The sequence below is a fragment of the Simochromis diagramma genome, unplaced genomic scaffold, assembly GCF_900408965.1.
Source record: "Simochromis diagramma unplaced genomic scaffold, fSimDia1.1 OVJJ01000685.1, whole genome shotgun sequence".
NCBI lineage: Eukaryota > Metazoa > Chordata > Actinopteri > Cichliformes > Cichlidae > Simochromis > Simochromis diagramma.
The window spans coordinates 15,694,642-15,715,885 of record NW_024387477.1 but is presented as its reverse complement, the minus strand read 5'-3'; the positions used below and the strand labels follow the sequence as shown (position 1 = coordinate 15,715,885).

Here is a 21,244-nt window from a genome sequence, read left to right as displayed (position 1 = left end):
CCTTCCCTACTCTGTGCTGTGCTAATGATACATCCTGGGTGTCTGCTGGGGGGAAAAAGCAACCTTATTTGTATTCATATGTACCCACTCAACCCTTGTCTGTATATCCGTGTCTGTGCATTTGCATTTGCATTGAAATTCCGCCCGGTTTTCATTCACATCTTTACATACCAGTGCAATGTCAAATTGCTCTCTGTAATATGCGAAGCATTATAGCAAGATACATTTATAATACCATATCTTTGTCTACTGTACGTATTGTAGGCATCTAGCAGAACCCTCTGAGACTATATTGACATATTGTATTATAATTATGATGTGGAAATGTGCATGATTCATATAGGACATTCTGAATGTAGATAATTATAGCAGTGAGTCACTGATTAAGATGGTTTAGTTTCTGTTCTTAAAGGTAAAGAAGGAAAAGAAAGTAGAGAAAACTATCTTCTCTGTTGAAGTAACCAAATAGATTGCTTTATATGTCTAAATATTCCTCAAGTTGAGAATTGCTACTAAGGAACAGCGTCAGTATTTTTGGTTTCTTTTCTTTTTTTATTAATGTTTGTTTTGTCGCTCAGAGCTCGAAGCATGCACAGTTTCCTCTATTAACTCGTGCCGCTGTGAGGAATTTGTTACAGGAATGTGTTCCCCATGGCTGTTATATTTTTTATATATTCAAATGCATACAGTATTTCCAATTGTGGAAAATGGCTTCAGTAGGTGCTCTGCTCATGTCATTCGTCACGTCTGTTCCCCACAAATATCAGTAAGATTGCTCTTGGAAGAAATCCTTTAGGCTAGGAATCAGTAAAACTCCTCCGCCACAGGAGGAGTCTCTGAATGCATCACGCATGACACGATCTACCCCTACAGAGCACAAAATCAAAAAGGGAAAGAGGAGGGAGAAGCTTGGGAAAAGCTGGTAAACATGAACATGCTGTTAGCAGTGTACTTTTATGACACCATATAATTTATTGATATTGACAGTCACAACTTTAAATTACCTACTGTTGTGATTTTCAAATGCTTTGCAGTGTGAGAAACTTATTTTTGTGCTCAAAATAGGCTCTATGTCAGTATGGTAATCCAGCTCCAAAGATTTTGGTCTATGGATTACACTGGGATATGTGCACATGTGTGTCTCTATGTAGTTCAGAAAATATATGGAGACACACTAGTTCTTATTTGTTTACATAAAATTACAACTAGTGTGTCTCTATATGGAATAGGTTTTTATCCAAATTTTCCCAAAGGGTTTTTTTTAACACAGCAAGACATTGTCAGCGGGCTGGGTCTGTGATCCAGCATTCTGAGTTTATTTTGTATTTTTGATTGTTAAATTGAAATCATGTGAAGTTCTTCTGTTATTATTTTAGTTTAGGTTTAGTCGAGTTTTGGTCCAGTTATGTTTCTTCTATGTCTCCTTGTGTCTTTTGAGTCTCCACATGTATTTCATGTCTGCATGTTGCATGTTCTATTTGTCAAGCTCATGTTGTCTTGTCTACGTCCCTTTTCTTGTTCCTGTTTTATTGTGAAGAGTCTGGTGTTCCATGTTCAGTGTGTTTAGTTGTACTTCCCCTGTGGCGTTCAGGTTCATTTGTGTCAGCTGTTTTCCCCAGGTGTTCTCACTTCCCTCATTACCCTCCTGTGTATTTAAGTCATCTGTCTCCCTTTGTTCATTGTCGGTTCGTCTGTTTTTCTCCCTCTACGTCACGTCAGGTCTCTCGTGATTCTGTTCATGTTCATGTCCATGTTCATGTTTTCTCGTCATAGTTTCTCGCATGCACCTGCTCAGGTTCGTGTTCATGTTTCTCTTGTCATAGTCGTTCATAGTTATTTCCAGTTTAGGTTTTAGTTCTTGCTCCTGTTTGCCTTGCTTTTCTTTTGTTTTCATGTTTTTACAGCCAAATAAATGGCTCCCTTTTTGTTTAAACTTCACTGCCATCTCTCCCTTGTCTGCTTTTTGGGTCCACACTGCAAATATATCAGCTGCTCAGCCGTGACAGAGGTTTTCAACAAATAATTTGTAAACATGCAAAAAATGTTTTTGTTTTTTTTTAAAAAAAGCACAAATTGTACATTGTATTTTCATAGAATAACATTGTTTTTCCAGAAAAAACAAAAATTAACAGCGTTAATATTATTCACCCCCTATTCAGCAGAAACCACTGCTCTCCAAAAGTATACTTTAACTTCATTTAGTTTAAAGCTAGTAAAATCAAGATAAAACTTAGGGTTATCTTCCAATTTATGCACAGTCTAAAAACTTCAAGGATTTGAGCCATCACTTGAAAATAATATAATTTTTAGATTTAGTAAGCTATGGTTTTTAGGACTCAAGTGCAGGATCCAGGCAAAACAGGAAAAAGGCAAGAAGTAGTTGAAATCACTTTATTCAGTCAAATTATTTACATGACAAAACCTACGGCGAACACTGGTAACTAAGGTGTACCTGGACAAAAGGGAAAGAGACGGATCAGAGGAGCAGAGACTGGTAGAAAAGGGTAGGGTGAATCTGCGAGAGAGGAGAAGGCGGTTAGGCAGGGCAGAAAATCCTGGGAACAAAATAATAATGGAAAAAGCCTTACTTGGAATCCAAGCTAGTTGGACAAGGGAGGATGTAGTGGAAGAACCCTTGGTCAAAGAAGAGGCTGACCGTGGGCAGGCAGGTGATCTAGGAGCACTTCTGGAACACAGTGAATTGTGATCCAAGGCAGCAGGAAATAAGCAGCGTCCTCATGTAAGTGCACACGAGACTAACGGCAGTTAATTGCATCTGATGATTTGCAGGAGATCCCAAGAGGAGAGACAACCTCTAGCTCCACCTCAACAGGTGGAGGATAATAGCTGCTTTCCAAAAACAAACTGCAAACCCACAGGACCAGGCCTCATATGAAAATACATCAGTTTAGGCTTGAGGAAAATGAATGCTGATGCTCACAAAGCAGGAGATGAATATACAAAGTTATCACAGCATTTATAAGTGTCAAGAACTGGAGTGAAAACGTCATCAAGAAATTCTTAGAGAGTCACAAAGTACAGAACATAGAAGCCTGGCAGAGAAAGAAAGCAAAAGATTTCAAAGACTCTGGAGTGAAAACCAGTGAGAGATGTGTCCAAAGACCCCAGAACAACTGCCAAGACACTCGTGGATGCCTTAGCCAAGTTGGAAACTGTGGTCTCAAAGAAGACAATCACTAGAATCATGCACAGTAATAGATAGTGAGGTTACAGACCAAGAAAAACTACAAACTTTTGCAGAACAGACAATTCAAGATAGACTGGAGAAAGATTATGCATACTGGAAGTGAGTTCTGTAGTCAGATGAGACTAAACTAAAGCTCTTTGGCCACAGAGATGCTGCTTATGGTTGAAGAAAGAAGGGAGAGGCACATAACCCAAAGAAGACTGTCTCAACAGTGAAACATGGCGGTGGGAGTATTATGCTGTCGGATGCTTCAGTGCAACTAGAACTGGGAATCTCATTAAAGTGCAAAGAAGGATGAAGAAAGAAGCTTATGTGAAGATTTTAAGAGAAAACCTCCAGCAGCAGATAACTGTTAGCAAAAAGAATATAGAATTGACTATTAGCATCAGGAGGGGCTAACAATTTTGACTCTGCCAGGATATATTTAAAAAAAAAAAATGACAATATGACATGTTAAAAAACCCCACACTGGGATAACTATGCTCACTGTACATTTACTTATTTGAGACAGGTTGCATTTTATTGCAAATGTCGGCAACAAAACATGCTACAAGATTTAGTCTAAAAACAGCCTAATATTTTTAAAATATGTGCACTTTTCTGAGGAAAGACAATTAGAGACTGCAATTGGAGGCGAAAAGTGGTTGAACAGCAAGAAAGTAGTTTCTGCTCCAACAGGAGGAAAATTAATTTTAAATGTTAGCGATGGACCATTAGAGTTCTGTTCAAATCCAGTTTTGTACTAATGATATGAAAGAGCCCCAGCCATTTATTGCTGCTTCTTGAATTACTTATCCAAATGTTGCAATGTCTTTTATCTGAACATTTTATTTTTCATTAATTTCTTATAGTTGTGTTTTGGCTTTTCATTCCACAAAGACATGAAGATTGGAAAAACAAACAAGCAAAAAAAAAGACAAACCATAAGTTCTGATTGGTCATTTTAGTGATCCTTCTCATTTTTCTTGATCAGGTCATAAATTTATATTTTGCTAATGTGACAGATTGAGCCACTTACCAGCCAAAGGTTTTGTGTAGTTAGATGTATGGGAGTGGCTCAAGAGTTGGGAGTTCGCCTTGTAATCGGAAGGTTGCCGTTTCGAGCCCCGGCTTGGACAGTCTCGGTCGTTGTGTCCTTGGGCAAGACAGTTCACCCGTTTCCTACTGGTGGTGGTCAGAGGGCCCGGTGGCGCCAGTGTCCGGCAGCCTCGCCTCTGTCAGTGCGCCCCAGGGTGGCTGTGGCTACAATGTAGCTGCCATCACCAGTGTGTGAGGCACCAGCGCTTTGGGGTCCTTAGGGACTAGAAAAGCGCTATACAAATACAGGCCATTTACCATTTGAAACATTCAAAGACTCACATTTTTTGGCAGCAAACTGAAAGTACCCAAAGGACGACTTGGTTCGTTGGTGGAAAGCTTTCTAATGTGCTGATTATCTGCAACATTTAATTATGACAGAGTGGGTTGAAAACAAAAAGAAGGTTAATCCTTTATTGTATGAAGGTAAAAACAATCAAATTGAGTATAAAGCAGAATTCAAAACCAAAAGGAGATTTGGGGGAAAAAAATAATTCTTTATACATGATTGAACAAAATGCAGTGGTTGTATCAACAGGGCTCATCACATTGGCAGCTCTCTTGCAATGTCTTTGCAATTGAGAAAGAATGAGATGAGGGGGCTGTGCTCAAAGCTTCTCTGGGCCCCGAGGCAACACGCTAGCACGCTACTCTCTTCTAAATCAGGAGAAACACTGAGCATATCCTCCTATGCATGAATTAATCATCGAACCAAGCACTATGTTTCTCTCTGTAATCTTTCTCACCGATTAGGGAATTGGAGTTTTGTTTGACCATATTATTTACTTTCGATGCTAAATCTCAAGAAATATTGACACACACCATTAATTTTCATGTAACACATTATTTCACCTGGTAGAACACTGACTTACACTGAAAGGTTAACCAAGGAGCAATGCAATCTTATATTTACACCCAGAACATTGTGATTGGCATTCTTCTCCAGAGCCACCACAGCGATGAGCTGATAATGATGCAGTGTCGTTTTCAAGGACACGGGGATGTTGATTGTTACCTCAGCTGCTGTAGCAAGAATCTGTTTATTCATATTCACAACAAAGATCAATCTCTCTAATGTTGGGTGGCATATTTTATCTCTTATGAATCCCTCGCATGACGCTAATCCAGGAAATGAAAAGGTCTGCATTCTTCACTATGACAATATCTGGTATTTTGAGTACCGGTCTCAATTCAGACCAGAGTATCTCATCGTGTGTGCTCGTGCAACTGGCTGCCTTTCAATCATTAGACTGTTGTTTGTGATGCCAGCAGATGACTCTGTACGTTGAGCTTGTGCCGTGTCAAGGGCAGACACAGGAAGCAGTCTGCCATGCACTCAAGCATTGCCATTAGCCCATTTGTATCGATTATTTCTGGCATTGCCATCAAGCCTGTTGGCTATTTTTGAGCAGCTTGAGACAGGCACAGATACAGGCCTATGCACAGCACAAACACGAACAGACCCACAGAATGTTTTTGTTTTTGGTTAATTTTCTCCCTTTGTTCCTCAATGTGAAAAAAAGTTTTCTCTGCGCAATCCTGTAGGAAACTAGGTGCACGCCTACTGCTTCCTTAGGAATTTAGAGGGTACTACTACTGGCAGCCAGATGCTACTAAGGGGAAAAAATGTGACCACTTCTGCAAAAGCAGACGTTTTAGGCAGTTTGCTGGTCTCAGCCATTCAGGTGTGTGTTGATTGAATGCCACAATCTTCCCAGGAGTAGACATCTCAACAAAAGCTTTCCTCACATACAATGGTCAGACAAATTACAAACAAAAGAAAACAAATGAGCAAATACTAAACACCTGCATATCACCACAAAGATGCCATATCGTCTATCAAAACCTAGACTGAATAAGTTTGAATAAAGTAAGAAGAGCTCACCCACCAAACCTTTTCCTCTTTTGGTCCTTTCTTCACTCTTTTTGGACACATAAAGGCAAAATCCCTGGCATCTCCTTATCCAGTGCAGCAGAGGCTGACCCATAAAAAAACCTAAATGAATATCATGATGTTTCCAGTTGAGATAAAATAACTTCAGTCAGCCTCACATACTGGCAAACCTTAAGCCTGGGCTCCCTGTAGCTTAGCAGGGCAGGAGTTGTTCTTGGCAGCCCTCACCATGTGACAGCGATTACATTCCAGCACAGCGCTCTATTTGTTTCACCCTCGGTGTGTGTAATGGAAAGCAGTGATCAGCGAATGCGCTCTGAGCTGTGTATGTGCGTGTTTCTTCGTGCCTGTTCTGATTGCTTGTGTGAATGTCTGCTGCATAGTTCGAAGCATTTTGAAGCTTCTCTGCAAAAGTGCCAGGGTCATCTTTTGATGGATGACCTTACTTAGATATATCCGAGGCCCTGGTTTGCTCTTACTTGAAACAGAAAACTCATTCCATTCATGCTGAGTGATTGTATGTGTGTATGTTTGGTATGGTTGTGTGTGTGTGTCCTCACGCCTGTTATGGACTGACAGCCTCTTCTGCAGGGGCCATGGAAAAACAGCTCCTCTCTGATTCAATTACCACAGCGAGTACAGCTGGAGGGGCAACAAGAGGCTAGGGGACATCATGGTCTGGTTCACACAGGTTTTCTGACACAGGGTTGAACAAAGAGGCCTATCAGTTCTGAAACGTGCAGTTACAAGCTTGATTTCACCTTTCTGTCTTTTTCTCCTTAAAGTCTCGAAGCTTTCCCCACATGCGATTTCTGAAACTGCCATCGCTGACCTGACACCTAATCCCTTATGTGTCAGAGCCCATCTATGCTGAATTCAATTTGGATAATAGTGCCTTACAGTCCTTTTTTCAGTCAGTAATATGGAATCGGCGATGGTGGCATGCTGTTGGTTCAGGTTGAAAGATTATAGATAAGTATTTGCTTAAACTCCATTTAGCAGCATGTAATTAACTAACTTTGTGTCTTGCAGAAGTTCATCTCTGGTGGTTTTCTATTTAATTGCAGCTAAAATCTTAAAGATTTTGCTTTGATTTCACATAAAATGTCATCTGAATCAAGTTAGGTTTTTGCAAAGTCCTCTCTCATTTACAGATGTGAGCAGTAACACGTCTTTTTCACTCTTGCTTTCGCTCCCACTCATCATCTTTGATGTGACAGTGCTGGCAAATTGTGATGTGCAGGAATAATGATATTTGAGTGCTGGCTTCTGGTGTGTAATTGAAACACGAGGAAGCTTTCACATTGCCCCCACACTGCCGGCGCCAACTGTGCTACAAAAGCAGTACTTCCCTCAGATATCTCTTATGCTGCTGGCAGGTGGCGAACAGATAACTTCCTTCTGTCATGTGAACCTAGTTCACTTCAGCCTGGAAAATACTGTCATCTACAACTCTGTGCCTCTCACCTTGCACCGCTACCATGTGGCATTCTACATAAAAGACATTGCATGCATCTTTGATTAAAAGAAATAGAATAGTCCAGTATTGCATCTCATTTTGCAGCAGTTACAGAATTTTCAGATTTACCATAAAAATCTCAAGTCATTTTTGACACAGTAAATCTTCTCTGATTTCAGACAAAAGTAGACCAAAAACGTAGCTACTATCCTTGTTCCAACTTTTACTGACTCAAAAGACTGAAAAAGTGTTGCTATCAACTTTTTGTAACACATACATTTAAAATATCCCCTTGCTTCATAGATTAAAAGACTGCAAAAAAAGAACAAAAGTATTTATATTTAGCAAATATAATAAAGAAAATGTAGCATTGTACTGTCATTTCACCATCACCCTGTCCATGGATCCAGTAATGCTGTCATTGTACTTGAAATTAAGGCATTCATTTATACAGATTTTTTGTGTGTTCACGTTGGAAGTACAGTGTTACATATAGTGGTACTCTACACTCGATCATATGTGTCTACCAATATGTTTAAAGTCTCTTTCTCTTTCTTGCTGATAAACACTTAAAAGGTGCTAAAGTATTTTAACTCTGCATTTTTATGTCCATGTTTTCCTGGTAGCAGTCTTTCCTCCTAGCACTACAAGATGCTTCACACCTTGGCATATTGTTGCTACCTCTGTGTATAAGTTGTCTTTTAAATTATCACATGCTACCTCTCTCTAGCTTAGATAACCAAACATTACCATCTGAAGCTTACTTCAGAATTGATAAACCCAAGCTGTTAAAAAAAGATGCCCGTGTTAAATCTTTAGATTATGAATAATTCAAGATTGTTTAAAGGTGTGTTGTCTGAGCTTGTTTTAGAATTAACTAAGTTTTTGACTTATTCATCATCTAAACACAGTTTTGACTCTCGTTCTCGAATAAAAATTAAACATAGAGCAACACATTTGTGGGAAGATTCTTTGACCTTTTTTTAACCTCTCCGCTTCACACCAAACCAGAATGAGTGCCATTTAAGACCTACCATTTAGTTCTTTTCTTCAAATGTTAGTGGGTTGTTATCTTGCTGTAGGATGTACACCTGACCAACCAGTCTGTCTTCCTTTATTACTTGCCCTTTGCTCACCATTCTCGTAGCTATAAAAAGTACTTCCTGCAGTATTGTCCTGATAATGTATTCCATCTGGTGGGAACAACAAAATAATCAGCATAAATTGGGCCATCTGTGGGAACTGTTTGAAAATCTTTTAAGGATTAATTCATATCACTGCTGCAAAAAAGCTACAATTTTCTTTATCCTTGAAAAAGCAAATTTCTCATGAAATATATTTTGATTTCACCTTGGACAGTGTGCTACTTACCTTTAGACTCTTAAGGTTGGACTTCAAATGGAAAAATACCTGGGTGACTACTGGAAAAATAACATGGCATGCAGGTGATATTAAGAGTCATTACTGAATTGCAAATTCAAGTGACACTGCTAATGAGTGGTTTAGAAGTTATCTAAGAAAACATGTAAACATGTTGCTATTGTGCAAAATAGGCTGCAGTGACCAACTGTCATCTGCAGCATTTATTTGGTGAGTTGGAAAATCCTACTGTTTTCTAAAGCAATGTGTTGCTGTGTGTGCTGGCAGGGTGCGGCTAGAGGCTTTCTCCGACAACAGCGGGAAGCTGCAGCTCTCCCTGCAGGAGATCATAGAATGGCTGACGGCCAAGGACGAGGAGCTGTCGGAGCAGCTGCCCATAGGAGGTGATGTGGGAGCTGTCCAGCACCAGAGGGAGTTCCACCAGGTAATGTGGATAATTCCTTTTCAGTACCCATTTTACAAGATGTGGTTATTCTCAAAAGGAAAATTAGATACACAGCTTATTCATACTGAAAAATTAGCCAAAGAAAACCATACATGTATATAAAATACAACAGAAACTAAAATGCATAAATGGATTCTTTGATTATATGTGATAGAGGGGATAAGATTCTTGCTATATTAAAGGATTTTCTTCTCAATTTTAAAAGCCATATATCTATGTCCATATTAGACAATATGAAATTATACTGGGAGCATGCTCGAGGTCATGTGCTGATAGTTCATTAACCAAAAAGTCTCCATGCATGCTGATGTTTCCTCATGTAGAACACTAAACCCCCCAAATGCCCCTGTTGTGTCAGTATGGATAAATCACTTTGATCAGTATAAAGTCTAGAAAATGCCTAAATAAATGCAGCCCATTTACCTGTGTGATGTGTGGTTTTTGAGGCAGTGTCTGCACTTTTTTCTTTTACTTGATAAAAGCTAAAATAGTCCAGATTTGAATCAGGGGAATATTCTGGATTTGAATCTTCAGCAGAGCAGTAATAAAAGCACAAGGATAAGCATGCTTGGAGTTTGCAGATAACAAGTCTCTATTCTGCCAGCTTTTGCAGATATCCGAGATATCGATCAAACCGGCATCTATTGTCCAGTTTGAATCAATACTAGATAACTGAAACTTTCTCCAAGTTTAGCTGTCGTTGATACTATTGATGGAGGCATTGATGGAGTACACTGCAGGATGCTCAGATCTCCAAAAGACAGCTGGCGAATACACAAAGAAATGGGTTTACTAACTAAGTGAAATAATAATGAAAGAAATTCAAACTTTGAAACCCTCCAATCAAATGCAAGCTATACCAGCTCACTTTTTTTGGTTCAGTCAGGAACAGCTTAAACAAACTGCTCCAACTAACCAGGTTAATCTAAGGAATGAGCCTGCTCTTTTTCAACTTGACTGAACCACAGCCGCAACTACTATGTTTTTGTAACACACAAATGATATGATATGATTCCTGACATCCACACATATGTATGTGAAACAAGTAAAAGTACCTAATTATAATATTTTTAAAGCTGGAACCTTTACAATTTTGATGTTGTTGCTTAAAAATCAAACTAAGATGGTTAATTAATTACATAGATTGAACAATAGAGCTCAAGCTATTTAGAGGTTTTGTGATTTGTGTGTTTGTCCATCTTTAAGTCATGTTCACAATTCCAGATCACAAATTACATCCACGGCTGGGATTCAGGGGATTAATTGTAGCAGGACAAAGCGCTGCACTTTAAAACTGTGATTTTAAAAGATTTTAGAGACTTTTGGGCAAATAAACAGATTCATTAACACTGAGCCACCTAAGGATTAGGCCTCATTCTTTGTGGGTTATGTGTACCACTTAATGGTGATGTGTTTGTTGAATACAAGCAACAAACAAGCATTACCAGTTTAAAGCTGATGGAATTGGTAGCTAGTTTAAGTTTTCTTTTTGTCAGTAACAAAGTTTAAGGCTTTAGGGAACATTGACAACATGTCGTCCTCTCAGATAATTCTCTCACGGTTCAGTGATTTGAACTGGCCTGTAAATCTTTCAAGGTCTTGTGTGGAAAGAGGGCCAAAAAACCCAGGAGCTAACAGATTTATAAGTGATCAATTGATCAAGTCAGTTTAGACCAGTGAATGTTTTCATACTTGTACTGAATGTAAAGATGCTCATAATTTAACTTTGGCTATTGGCTGAAAACTGATTCTGCAGGACTCAGGAGCTCTTGTGACAGGAGTTAAGCTAATTAGAGTGCAGTATGATTATATAAGCTTAATTTATTGTGTATAGCTTTACATCCTCCTAGGTCATGTACAGTATCTGTCCAGCTATTTTTGTTCATATATATATATATATATATATAGATAAAATACACACAAACATATATATATATATATATATATATATATATATATATATATAATATATAATATATATATATATAATATATAGAATATATATATATTATATGATATATATATATATATATATCTGATAGTATCTATATACATATATAGTATTACCTTTGGAGTATATGCCCCTTCTTCGATGTTTGACACTGAGCTACTAGTTTTTCGCGTCATTGTGGATGTGTATGTATATATATACATACACCCGCTATATATTAGTATCTATATAGTATATCTCTCATTATATCTATATCTATATACTATATTACGTATAATATCTATATACTACCATTCTATTATCTATACTATATATATCATATTTATCGACAGCTATACTAGATACTCGCTGTGTGTCTCTATATATTATCTCTACTCGTCATATTCCTACTGACACATATTTCTTTCTGATGTGGTGTATGTGTGTCTGTAGGTTGTATATCTCAATTCTATCACTCTTGTCCTCCTCAGAGGAAATTAATGATATAGGGCATTTCTCGGCCCTGTCCCTGCTCGCTCCCTTTCACGGTCTCTCTTCCGCGAGACGGCACCAAGGACCCCGCCCAAGACCTGTGGCTGCGCTCCCGCCCATGTCTTCTCAAGTCTCCTACCCATCTTCATCACCATCTAAAGACACATGGGAATGAGGTGCTTTAATCTAATTGGCTACTCCATTTCTCTTTTAAGGCCCTGCACACCCACTTAGTGGTCTTTTTCAAGGAAGAAGTTAGGTTGGTTATAGCCTATAACATCTCATCACATCTCATCATAACCTAACCTATAACTTATAGGTTAGGTTATGATGAGATGTTGTCAAAGTTAGTCCACCATAGAACTTTGCAGCAAAACTAGGAGAACTGCTGTTTTAATCAATCAGTGTTCAGATCTGATAACAGCATTCAGAATGGGAAGTCTGATTCATACATTGAGAATTCAATTACTTCCAAGAAATTTGTGCTATCATTAGATTTTCCCGCAGTAGTGAGGTAAATCTGCCGAAATTTGTGTGTGACTTTAATGAGCAGTCATCCGGTGACTGAAAACTCTAAACTTTCTCAGTTTTCCATAAACTTGCTGGCGCTCACTGCCCTGTGTGTGTCTGTTTCACACAGCAACAGTTAACACGTGCAGTAATATTTCTGGCCAGTGTATGTCCTTGCCTCACCCTGCACAAAACATGTACTCTGACTCTTAAGGTTATCGCTCTTAGATGTATATGCAGTTATTTAAAACACAGCATCATACATCTACATTTATGTTTCTGTCAGGTTGTCACGCTGTTATTTATGTTACTTAATTACCTATAATTGGAAGGCTGGGTCTGTAATTATAGTGCATTAGATTTACCACTAAGTGCATTTCTCTTAACCAACAAAGTTTTAACTGTGATGCTGATCAAAGACAACCTTCCAACATATAAGTGGTGATTAAATATATTATTTAGAAAATACATCAAAAGGAAGAGAAATTTCACATGCATTAAATCTCTTTCAGCTCAGGGTTGCAGAGGGTGATGGACCCACTTGACTTTGGGTGAGAGGCAGGGTATTTGCAGGACAAGCCATCACAACATCACTGATCTAAAACAGAGATTATTAAAAGGTTAAGTTGCTGCACGTTATCACACCTGCAACAACTGAAAATCATCAGTTAACATAACACATATGTGGTATGTCTTTGAGTGCGTATGCATTTCATGTTTGATGGTGTCAGCATAAAAAGGTACTCCACCATAATATCTTAACAGCTGATTTGGACTTTTACAAACAAATCAAGTATAATAAGTTGAATTTCTGTGTTTAGACTACATTGTTGCCATACTTACCATACATGCATCCAGTTTCCAAGCTCTATTACATCAGACTTGTTCGATTTAACAAGCCAGCATAATGAGTGCAAGTTTCAATATTTTGTCAGTGAATTTTTATTGACGAGATCAAAAGAAAAAATGGATTTCCTGTGTGTTAATGATACCCACTGGTGGCACAACCATAGAAATCCCATGATGTCTTTAAGGGAGGGAAATCTTTCAACTGAAATCTTTTTAACTTGACATGTCTTATAGCCCTGTGTGCAGTGTGTTAGTGGAAACTCATAAAGTTGGTACAGACAGGAACTGCCTAGCAGGCAGCTCTCCCTTTCTTTCTCCCTCCCTTTCTCTGTGTGTGTGTGTGTGTGTGTGTCATCCATTAGAACAAAATGATTTTGATTATTATTTAAGTCAAATAATGCAATCAAATATTCAAGGCTTTATAATATACTTTAAGGAGTGTGTGTGGAAGGTATAAAACCATTCATTTTTACTCTCTTCGGATTTCTTTGTGATAGCAAGTATTTGGAAAAACATCAACTATGATCTCCTGGATATTTTTTTTCATTTCCCACTAAATCACCTTAGCCCTTACTCGGCAGTGATATATCTTGTGAAGTGGTAGTGATGTAGCCACATGCACACATACACGCAGACACCTACAGTAGCCTCCGCTCGCACAAACTTGTAATTGGTTCTGTAACTACAGCATAGTTTCCCATTCCACCCTTTTTCCAATTTTCCATGCTGCCAGTTTGTGCAGTGCATCTGAAAGGCCACTTGACAGTTATAGGTTTGTGGCTCCTGCTTCACACCACTTCAACTCCCATCTCAACTGGTACACTGTGAAATCAGACTCCCAATTAGCAGGCCGGCAATAACAATAAAAAACCAAACAAAAGACACCTTTAAACTCCACATTTATCTGTGCTATGCTCTCCCCCGGTTTCTCTTCATTCTCTTTTCTCCCTGTCCCTTTTCTTAGTCACTCTTATGTGTATTTTCTCCTACCCCTCGACAGGTTTTTATAACCCCAACTGTATTTTTTTCTCTTTCTTTAATTACCACTTACATGGGGGTTTATACCCATAAAGAAAATAAAGATTTTGCATTTTCTCGAACAAATTGCATGTTTATGTGATTTATAATTAATTCTTATAATTGTGTTACATCAGAAAAAGCTAAAAGGGTCATGTTGGGTTCATTTCTAATGAATAAATCATGAGACATGGGAGATCCATCTCTTATAAGACATACATTACAATTACAATATATTACAACATTGTAAAATACAACATTTACTATAATCTATTTTTAGTATATCCTTACTAGGATGTAATGTACAATTTTTCCTTTCCTCTCCTCTCCTTTCTGCTCCTCTCCTCTCTCCTCGAATGTCCCATTTTCAGCACAGCATGCCTTTATAATCTGTGATGCCTCCGCTTCCCGAGCGTCTGGTCGTTCTAAAACTTTTCCGACAAAGCAGAGAGGGAAATTGCATTTCGGTTTTCTATAGAGAATTAAAGCGTTTTAAGAAATGTGAATTATTGATCTTAAGTGGATTTATTCTGATGTTGTTGTGTGTGAGTGGAGTTCTCACTGTATTACACTTGTGTATGTGTGTCTCTACATCTGCATGAGCCCTGGCTTGGGAGCATATTTGCTGTGTGTATATTTGGGGCAGTGACAGAAGGGTAAGATACGTATTGGGGGAAATAGTGTATGGCTGTGCGTGCTTCGGTGTTGGGACGACTGAGCAATTTGGCATTGGAAAGGATTTTGTGTGTCTGCAGCAGCTGCAAAAGGAAAATGAAATGAAAATTCATCTACTTCTGTGTTGTCAGAAGCACATAGAAAAGGAGCATCCGGGATGAGTAAAGGGAGTCAAAATGTTTAGACCAAGTCAATGAAGTTATTTCCTCCCCCTGACTTTTTCTCCGCCATGCATTATGTATCTTAATCTGATCTGAAGACTTCGCTCTTAATGTTCCTTCAACCAAAGATGAAGCCTCTGAGTGTGAAATTTAGCTGGAATTAAAGTTTTAACATGACAGCTGGCTCAGGGAATCCATGGCTCAGCTCCTCTTTGGGCAGCAAAGCAGCTAAAGAGACGACGGAAAGAATAGAGAGCTAGAGAGGATGAAAAGTGGGTAAAGGAAAGGAAGGAGGCGAGGCGAGAATGAAAGGTTAAGGAGGGAATTTGCGCTTGGAGAAAGAGTGTGAGAGAGGAAGAGGAAAAAGACAGAAAGCAGGTTTTCTTCAAGACTGTTGCACTGGGAATCTTATCTCTTGCTGCAGCTCCCCGTCGTGCCACACTTTTGCATGTTTGCATGGTGGCGGCCGGTGTTTGCTGGTGTTTCATTTGGGGCTCTCTGTTTCACTCTACTCGCTGCCTGTTATCAGGCCTGCCGGGCTCTGGTCCTGGGGATTTTCATAGACACTGAAACACTGTCCCTGCAGTGGCTCACAGCACTGCTAATTCCAGCTAGTAATGTAGATTTTTAGCTGAAAATGTAATCTCTTTATACCGTAAGAGGATTGAGAACATTGGCTTCACCTAAATAAATTACTCTGAAGAGAGGAAATATCCCTGGCATTAATTCTCACACCTGCGCTATGTTTTAAACAGAACAAAGATTAGTGCAGAAGAATGGAGAAGGTTGACACGTTGGCTTTCTTTGAGGCCCCAGGAAGGCTCTGGCTATCTCCTCAGTAATAGTGAAGGTGTGTATATGTGTTTGCGCTTTCTTACACGCTGGACTCCTTGTCTGTAATTTGCATAGTGAGTACTGTTGAATGTGACCCAGTGGAGCTGAGCTCTTGAGCTAATTGGCTCTTCTGTGCTTGAAGGGCAGATGACCAGTGCACCCAGTAGAGTCCTATGCGCCCTGGGCTCTCATCACAAGCAGAGAGCTGTGTAACTTCACTGGAATGTGTGTGTGTGTGTGTGTATGTGTGTGTATTTATGTGTGTTTAGTGATTGTGTTAAGTAACCCATGCATTTGAGCAAGTTAATTTTATGTACGCCATTTAGTGTTTCTTAAATAGGTTAGCTAAACAATCTGTGTGGCATGTTGTAATCTTTAAGGAAGGTTATGCAATCTCTGAAAGAAAAAATAAAATATTTATTCTCACCAAGTGAAAAAATCATAGACGTCAAACACACCCTTGCTCTAACCAGTATACTCAGAGGGTTTCTTGCTACATTTTTACTTGTTCCACTGGTGGTTTCACAGAGAGAAACTTTCATAAAGTTTTATCTCCAACATCCTGATTTCAGATATGTTTAAATAACTTTGCTCATAGTTGCCCTGTTATTGAGTATCTTAAGTAAATCCAAATGAATTTGATTTAAAATAAATAAATAGAGTCTGTTTTGCTGATATTTTGATATTAGGCTTGGGTAGACTTGTCAGCTGGTGATTATTACTATGTAAACTTCTTTCTATTTTGTGGTTTGGATTATTTTTATGGCATATAAAAGTTGTTTGACTCAGTCCTCGGTCTGGTATTACTAGTAGATTATAGTTACTTAAGGATAGTGCTGTGTACCTCAACTAGTTTTCTATGTTTTCTATACTTTTTCCACACACTGGAAGGCACAACCAAGTGACTGCGATAGTGTACAGGAACATTTGTGGTGCATGTGTGTTAGAAGTCCCCAATTCCCAATGGAAGACCATGCAAGTGATTGCGTACAACAGGGCAAAGGTCCTGTGGGACTTCAAGGTCCAGACAGACAAGCAGCTGTTGGCCAGTGAACCAGACATAGAAGTGGTTGACAATGAGAAGAAGACTGCAGTTGTAAGAGACGCAATTGTAGCTGACAGCAACATGAGAAAGAAGGAGCACGAGAAAATAGAGAAGTACCAGGAGCTGAAGGAGCAACTAGACTGACTACACTGGTTGTATTTCAGATCAAAGTGAGAGACATTAGGGTACAAACTGCTGTCATTTACAGCCACAGTAGATTCTCCCTTTTCCTCCTCACACTAGTGAAATAATAATTAATGGCACTGACAACAACACAGTATACAGTATTACTGTAAGTGTGGTAAAAGCTTACCAACAACTGTTACACTAAACCAGTGACCTTCTAGCTCCTCGGGTAAAATCTATGAGTGAACATGATGAAAGTGAAAGTAAATCAACAACCATTGTCATTGCTGGATGTTTTTGAGTCATGTCAATTCACTCTGATCACAGTTTAAAGTTTAAGTAAAAACCATTCGCAAAGATAGAAGACTGTGATACACCTCTAAACCGCCTGCTGTTTGCTTCCTTGATGCTAGCTCTGCTGAGAGCAGCTACTGTCACATGGCAAAGTAAACACAGAACAACATAGACCTGAACTGAACAGATGAACCATGCATCTGCTCATTGTCTCTGATGCCTAACACCACTGGACCAGTATCCAATCTATCTCTACTTTTTACTAAGCCAGAAAAAGTTTGACATTACAACTTCAAAAAAGCAGTTTAAGAGCCCAGAGGTTACAACGATTGGTGATTAATGTCATTTATCAAATAACTGAAATAATATTTTCTAATAATAATAATAATAATATTTCAGTTATTTGATGATTTATTTTGCATAATTAAGTATTAGAATGCTCTGAGAATAGATGCAGGTTCAACTGCGACCATGTCTTCCTCATCGTCCTTTGAGGAAAAAGCCCTTAAGTTTGGAGATAGTTTTACATTTTTCCATCTCTGTATCCCTGCAGGCATTCATGGAGGATGTCAAGTCCCGTGGGCCATTTATCTACTCTGTCTTGGAGTCTGCCCAGGCATTTCTGGCTCAGCACCCCTTCCAGGAGCCCGAGGAGACCCTGACCGATGGAAAAGGTCTGCTCCCTCCATCGGCTGTGCCAACTGCTGCTCCAGCCAAAATGTCATACTCATACACCCCCCCTTAGTTGAGTTCCTTTGGTAGGACCCATGCAGGTGAAACGTTCCATTAGTAGTTATTAGCAGTGATCCGTCCTCTCGTGTCACACTGAGTTTAGGGAAAATGTGTGGGTCAGGACCAATTAGCTCTAGTTCACCACCTCTAAAGTACCATCTGCTCAGATCAATAATACAGCATGCTCCTCTGGTTCTCCACGGTTACATCCTCTTTGTAGTGTTTGGCTCTCACCTCTGGCTGCTCATTGAGGGAATACTCTAGCAATCAACCTTACTGTGTTCCCCAACATGAGCTGCCCCCTGCCTTTCTCTTTCCCTGTTTCTATTCATCGAGTTGATATGCCATCCTTCTTAAATCATTACTCTTCTCTTGGCTGACTTCTAACCCCCCGTTCTTCTCTTCACCCTGTTATTTCTCCGTATGCTCCCGTTTATTACTTCTTCTTTTGCACCTTTATGCTGTTACCTCCGCATGACCCCATCAAACCTCTTCCATCTTCCACAGAGGTGTCTCCACGCCGGCGGATCTTGAACGTGAGCCGCTCTGTGTGGAAGCAGGCGAACGTAGCCAGTGACCTGTGGGAAAAACTGACAGCACGTTGTGTGGACCGCCACAGGTCAGACTCTTTTATTTGTAATATATATATAAAATATCTTGTTCTGATAAAGGGTGGTTTCTGAACTGGTGAAAAGTAACCATACTCGGATTGTTTACTATAGTTTATCAGGATTATTTAATTGCGAATTTGAAATACTTGTGCTTTAGTATTCCCACTGGATGGCACCTTCTGCTTCCACCAAAATCCAGGGTAAAATTTACTTTACTGCATTTATCTGACAGCTTGTCATATTTCAGATATCTAGGAGTTGCTAGAAAATTTACCAAAGATACATTTAGTCTCTGAACTTACTTCTGTTTAAATAATTGATTAAGCCCCCCAAGAGATTAAAGAAAGATTAGAGGAATTCAAGATAGCGTAGTAGAACTGTTTTTTTGTGGGGTTTTTGTGTTTTTTTGTGGGTTTTTTTTGGCTTAATCCTTACCTGATACAGTAGTAAAAGCCTTCTTACACATTCCATAATTCAATCAATATAATGTTGCTCACACTGGCCAGTTTTTAGTATGATGAGCACATTTTGCTGATAATTCATATATACTTCTATTCAAGTACGCTGTAGATTTACTGGGTTATTATCCGTCCCTTCATTTATTCCACCACTGGGACTCTGTACTCTTTGTCTGTCATAATTTTTAATCAAGTTGAGTACAAGGAAAATTATTTTAGATCTTTCTTCAGAATATAAGTATTTGTGTCCTCTGCAGGCCTTGCCAATACAATTTTAGTAATTAGTGTTTTTAAATTAAACTAGTAATGACAAAACATCAGTGAATAAAACAAATTCTGTGGTCTCTGTGCCTGTGAAACTATTGGACAACTTGTTATTCATTACTTTATTTTTCTTTTAGTCATGAAGAGTGACTAAAGCTCGCTTATGATTAAATATAAATGAGAGGTGTGGCATATGTGATTATTCTTTTTGCTTTTGTGAGTCCGCGCAGTATGCTCTGTAGTCTATGTATAATGAACAAGACAGATAAAGACAGAGATAATAGAATGGAGTTAATGGAAAAAGGAAAAAGAAATGCATATTTGTCATAATTTTAATACAGTTTCTCAGAATTACTTAAGCAGATTGGTTGAAACCATTTCCTATTTTTCAAATAATCAAAAAAATCAATTTTCAAACTACTTTCACAAAACCTCCGACACTTCTGGGAACACCAAACATCAAATAATAAAATTGTTTCATTAAAAAAAACAAAGCAAAACAAAAAAAACAAAACAAAACCAAAAGAGATAAAAGAGAAGTAGATATCATGTAGTGCAAGTATTACCACAGAAAACTGAGTGATATGTTAAGTTTATTTTTCAAGCAAATTGGCATAAACTCTAAGTCTTAATCAGGGTCCACAGACCATATCTAGCAAGTGTTCTTGGCTTTTGTTTTTTGTCATCATAGCCATGTGGCAATTACTTTCTTTCTTTTTTAAAAATAATTTAATCGATGCTGAAAACAATAGTCTGTAAAAACAGCATGGAACATTCATTACAATACAATGTTCAGGGCATACTGTGCAATCTGCAAAAATACAATCTACATGTAATATACAGCAAATATTCGAGATTGTGATAGTTGAAGATTGTTAGTACACTTCATCTGAACCGCCTCTTTAACTGCTTATTAATGCACTTAACTGAGTGTATTTGGACATGGTCAAGATAACCTTCAGAAATTTAATTTAAGCATCAGAGGAAATGGGGAAGAGAGGTGATTTAAGTGATCTGGCACCAGATCTGGTGGTCTTAGTATTTTAGAAACTGCTGATCTACTGTGATTTTCCCACACAGCCATCTCTAGTGTTTACAAAGAATCATTAGAAAAAGAGAAGTTGTTTTGTTGATAACAGAGGTCAGAAGAGAATGGACAGACTGGCTTAAATTGAGTGGAAGGCAATAATAAGTCAAATAACCATTTGTTACAACCAAGCTATGCAGAACATTTCCTTTAGGACCGTACTGTAAACGTCTTCTGATGTTAAACATAGCACGTTACACCCAGTGCTGGTAACTAATGAATTGGCCTGTGAGTATATAATTGTATGGAGTTATAAATATGAAATATAAACATGGAAAATGGAAAGGTTTTTTCCACATTTTTCTTCCTTTCATCTTAGATGATTTCTACCCATTCTTGGTGTCAGACCAAGAATGTCTGCTATTGGTTAAATTAGATCATTTCTGAATTTCTGAATCATGTTTAAGAAATTAAATCTGTCTTGTATTTGTGGTTAACCTTTGTCAGCTGTTAAAGATTAAAGTTTTAGAAAATTACTGTGTTTAGAAATTTAGCAATAAGAGAAAATGAGCTCTACAAATTAAGTTGAAGTAGGTAAGAAATGAAATGGAAAAGGTTCAAAGAGCAATTAAATTGGTAAATGGATTGATTCTTATATAGCGCTTTTCTACTCTCACGGAGTTCTTAAAGCGCTCTATACAACATGCCTCATTCACCCAATCACACAAGCACTTTATCTACACTTAGTGCTTTCTA

General features: G+C 38.5%; 1 protein-coding gene across 4 annotated transcripts in view; it reads left to right on the top strand.

The window, feature by feature from the left end:
- drp2 (dystrophin related protein 2) overlaps window positions 1–21,244 on the top strand; it is a 167,436-nt gene that overhangs the window by 103,394 nt on the left and 42,798 nt on the right. For all 4 annotated transcript variants that reach the window (XM_040015882.1, XM_040015879.1, XM_040015880.1 and 1 more), the window contains 3 exons: window positions 9,286–9,442; window positions 17,950–18,070; window positions 18,636–18,747. In XM_040015882.1, the coding sequence (XP_039871816.1) occupies window positions 17,956–18,070; window positions 18,636–18,747 (227 nt within the window). In that variant the 5' untranslated portion in view covers window positions 9,286–9,442; window positions 17,950–17,955. The remainder of the gene's footprint in view (window positions 1–9,285; window positions 9,443–17,949; window positions 18,071–18,635; window positions 18,748–21,244) is intronic.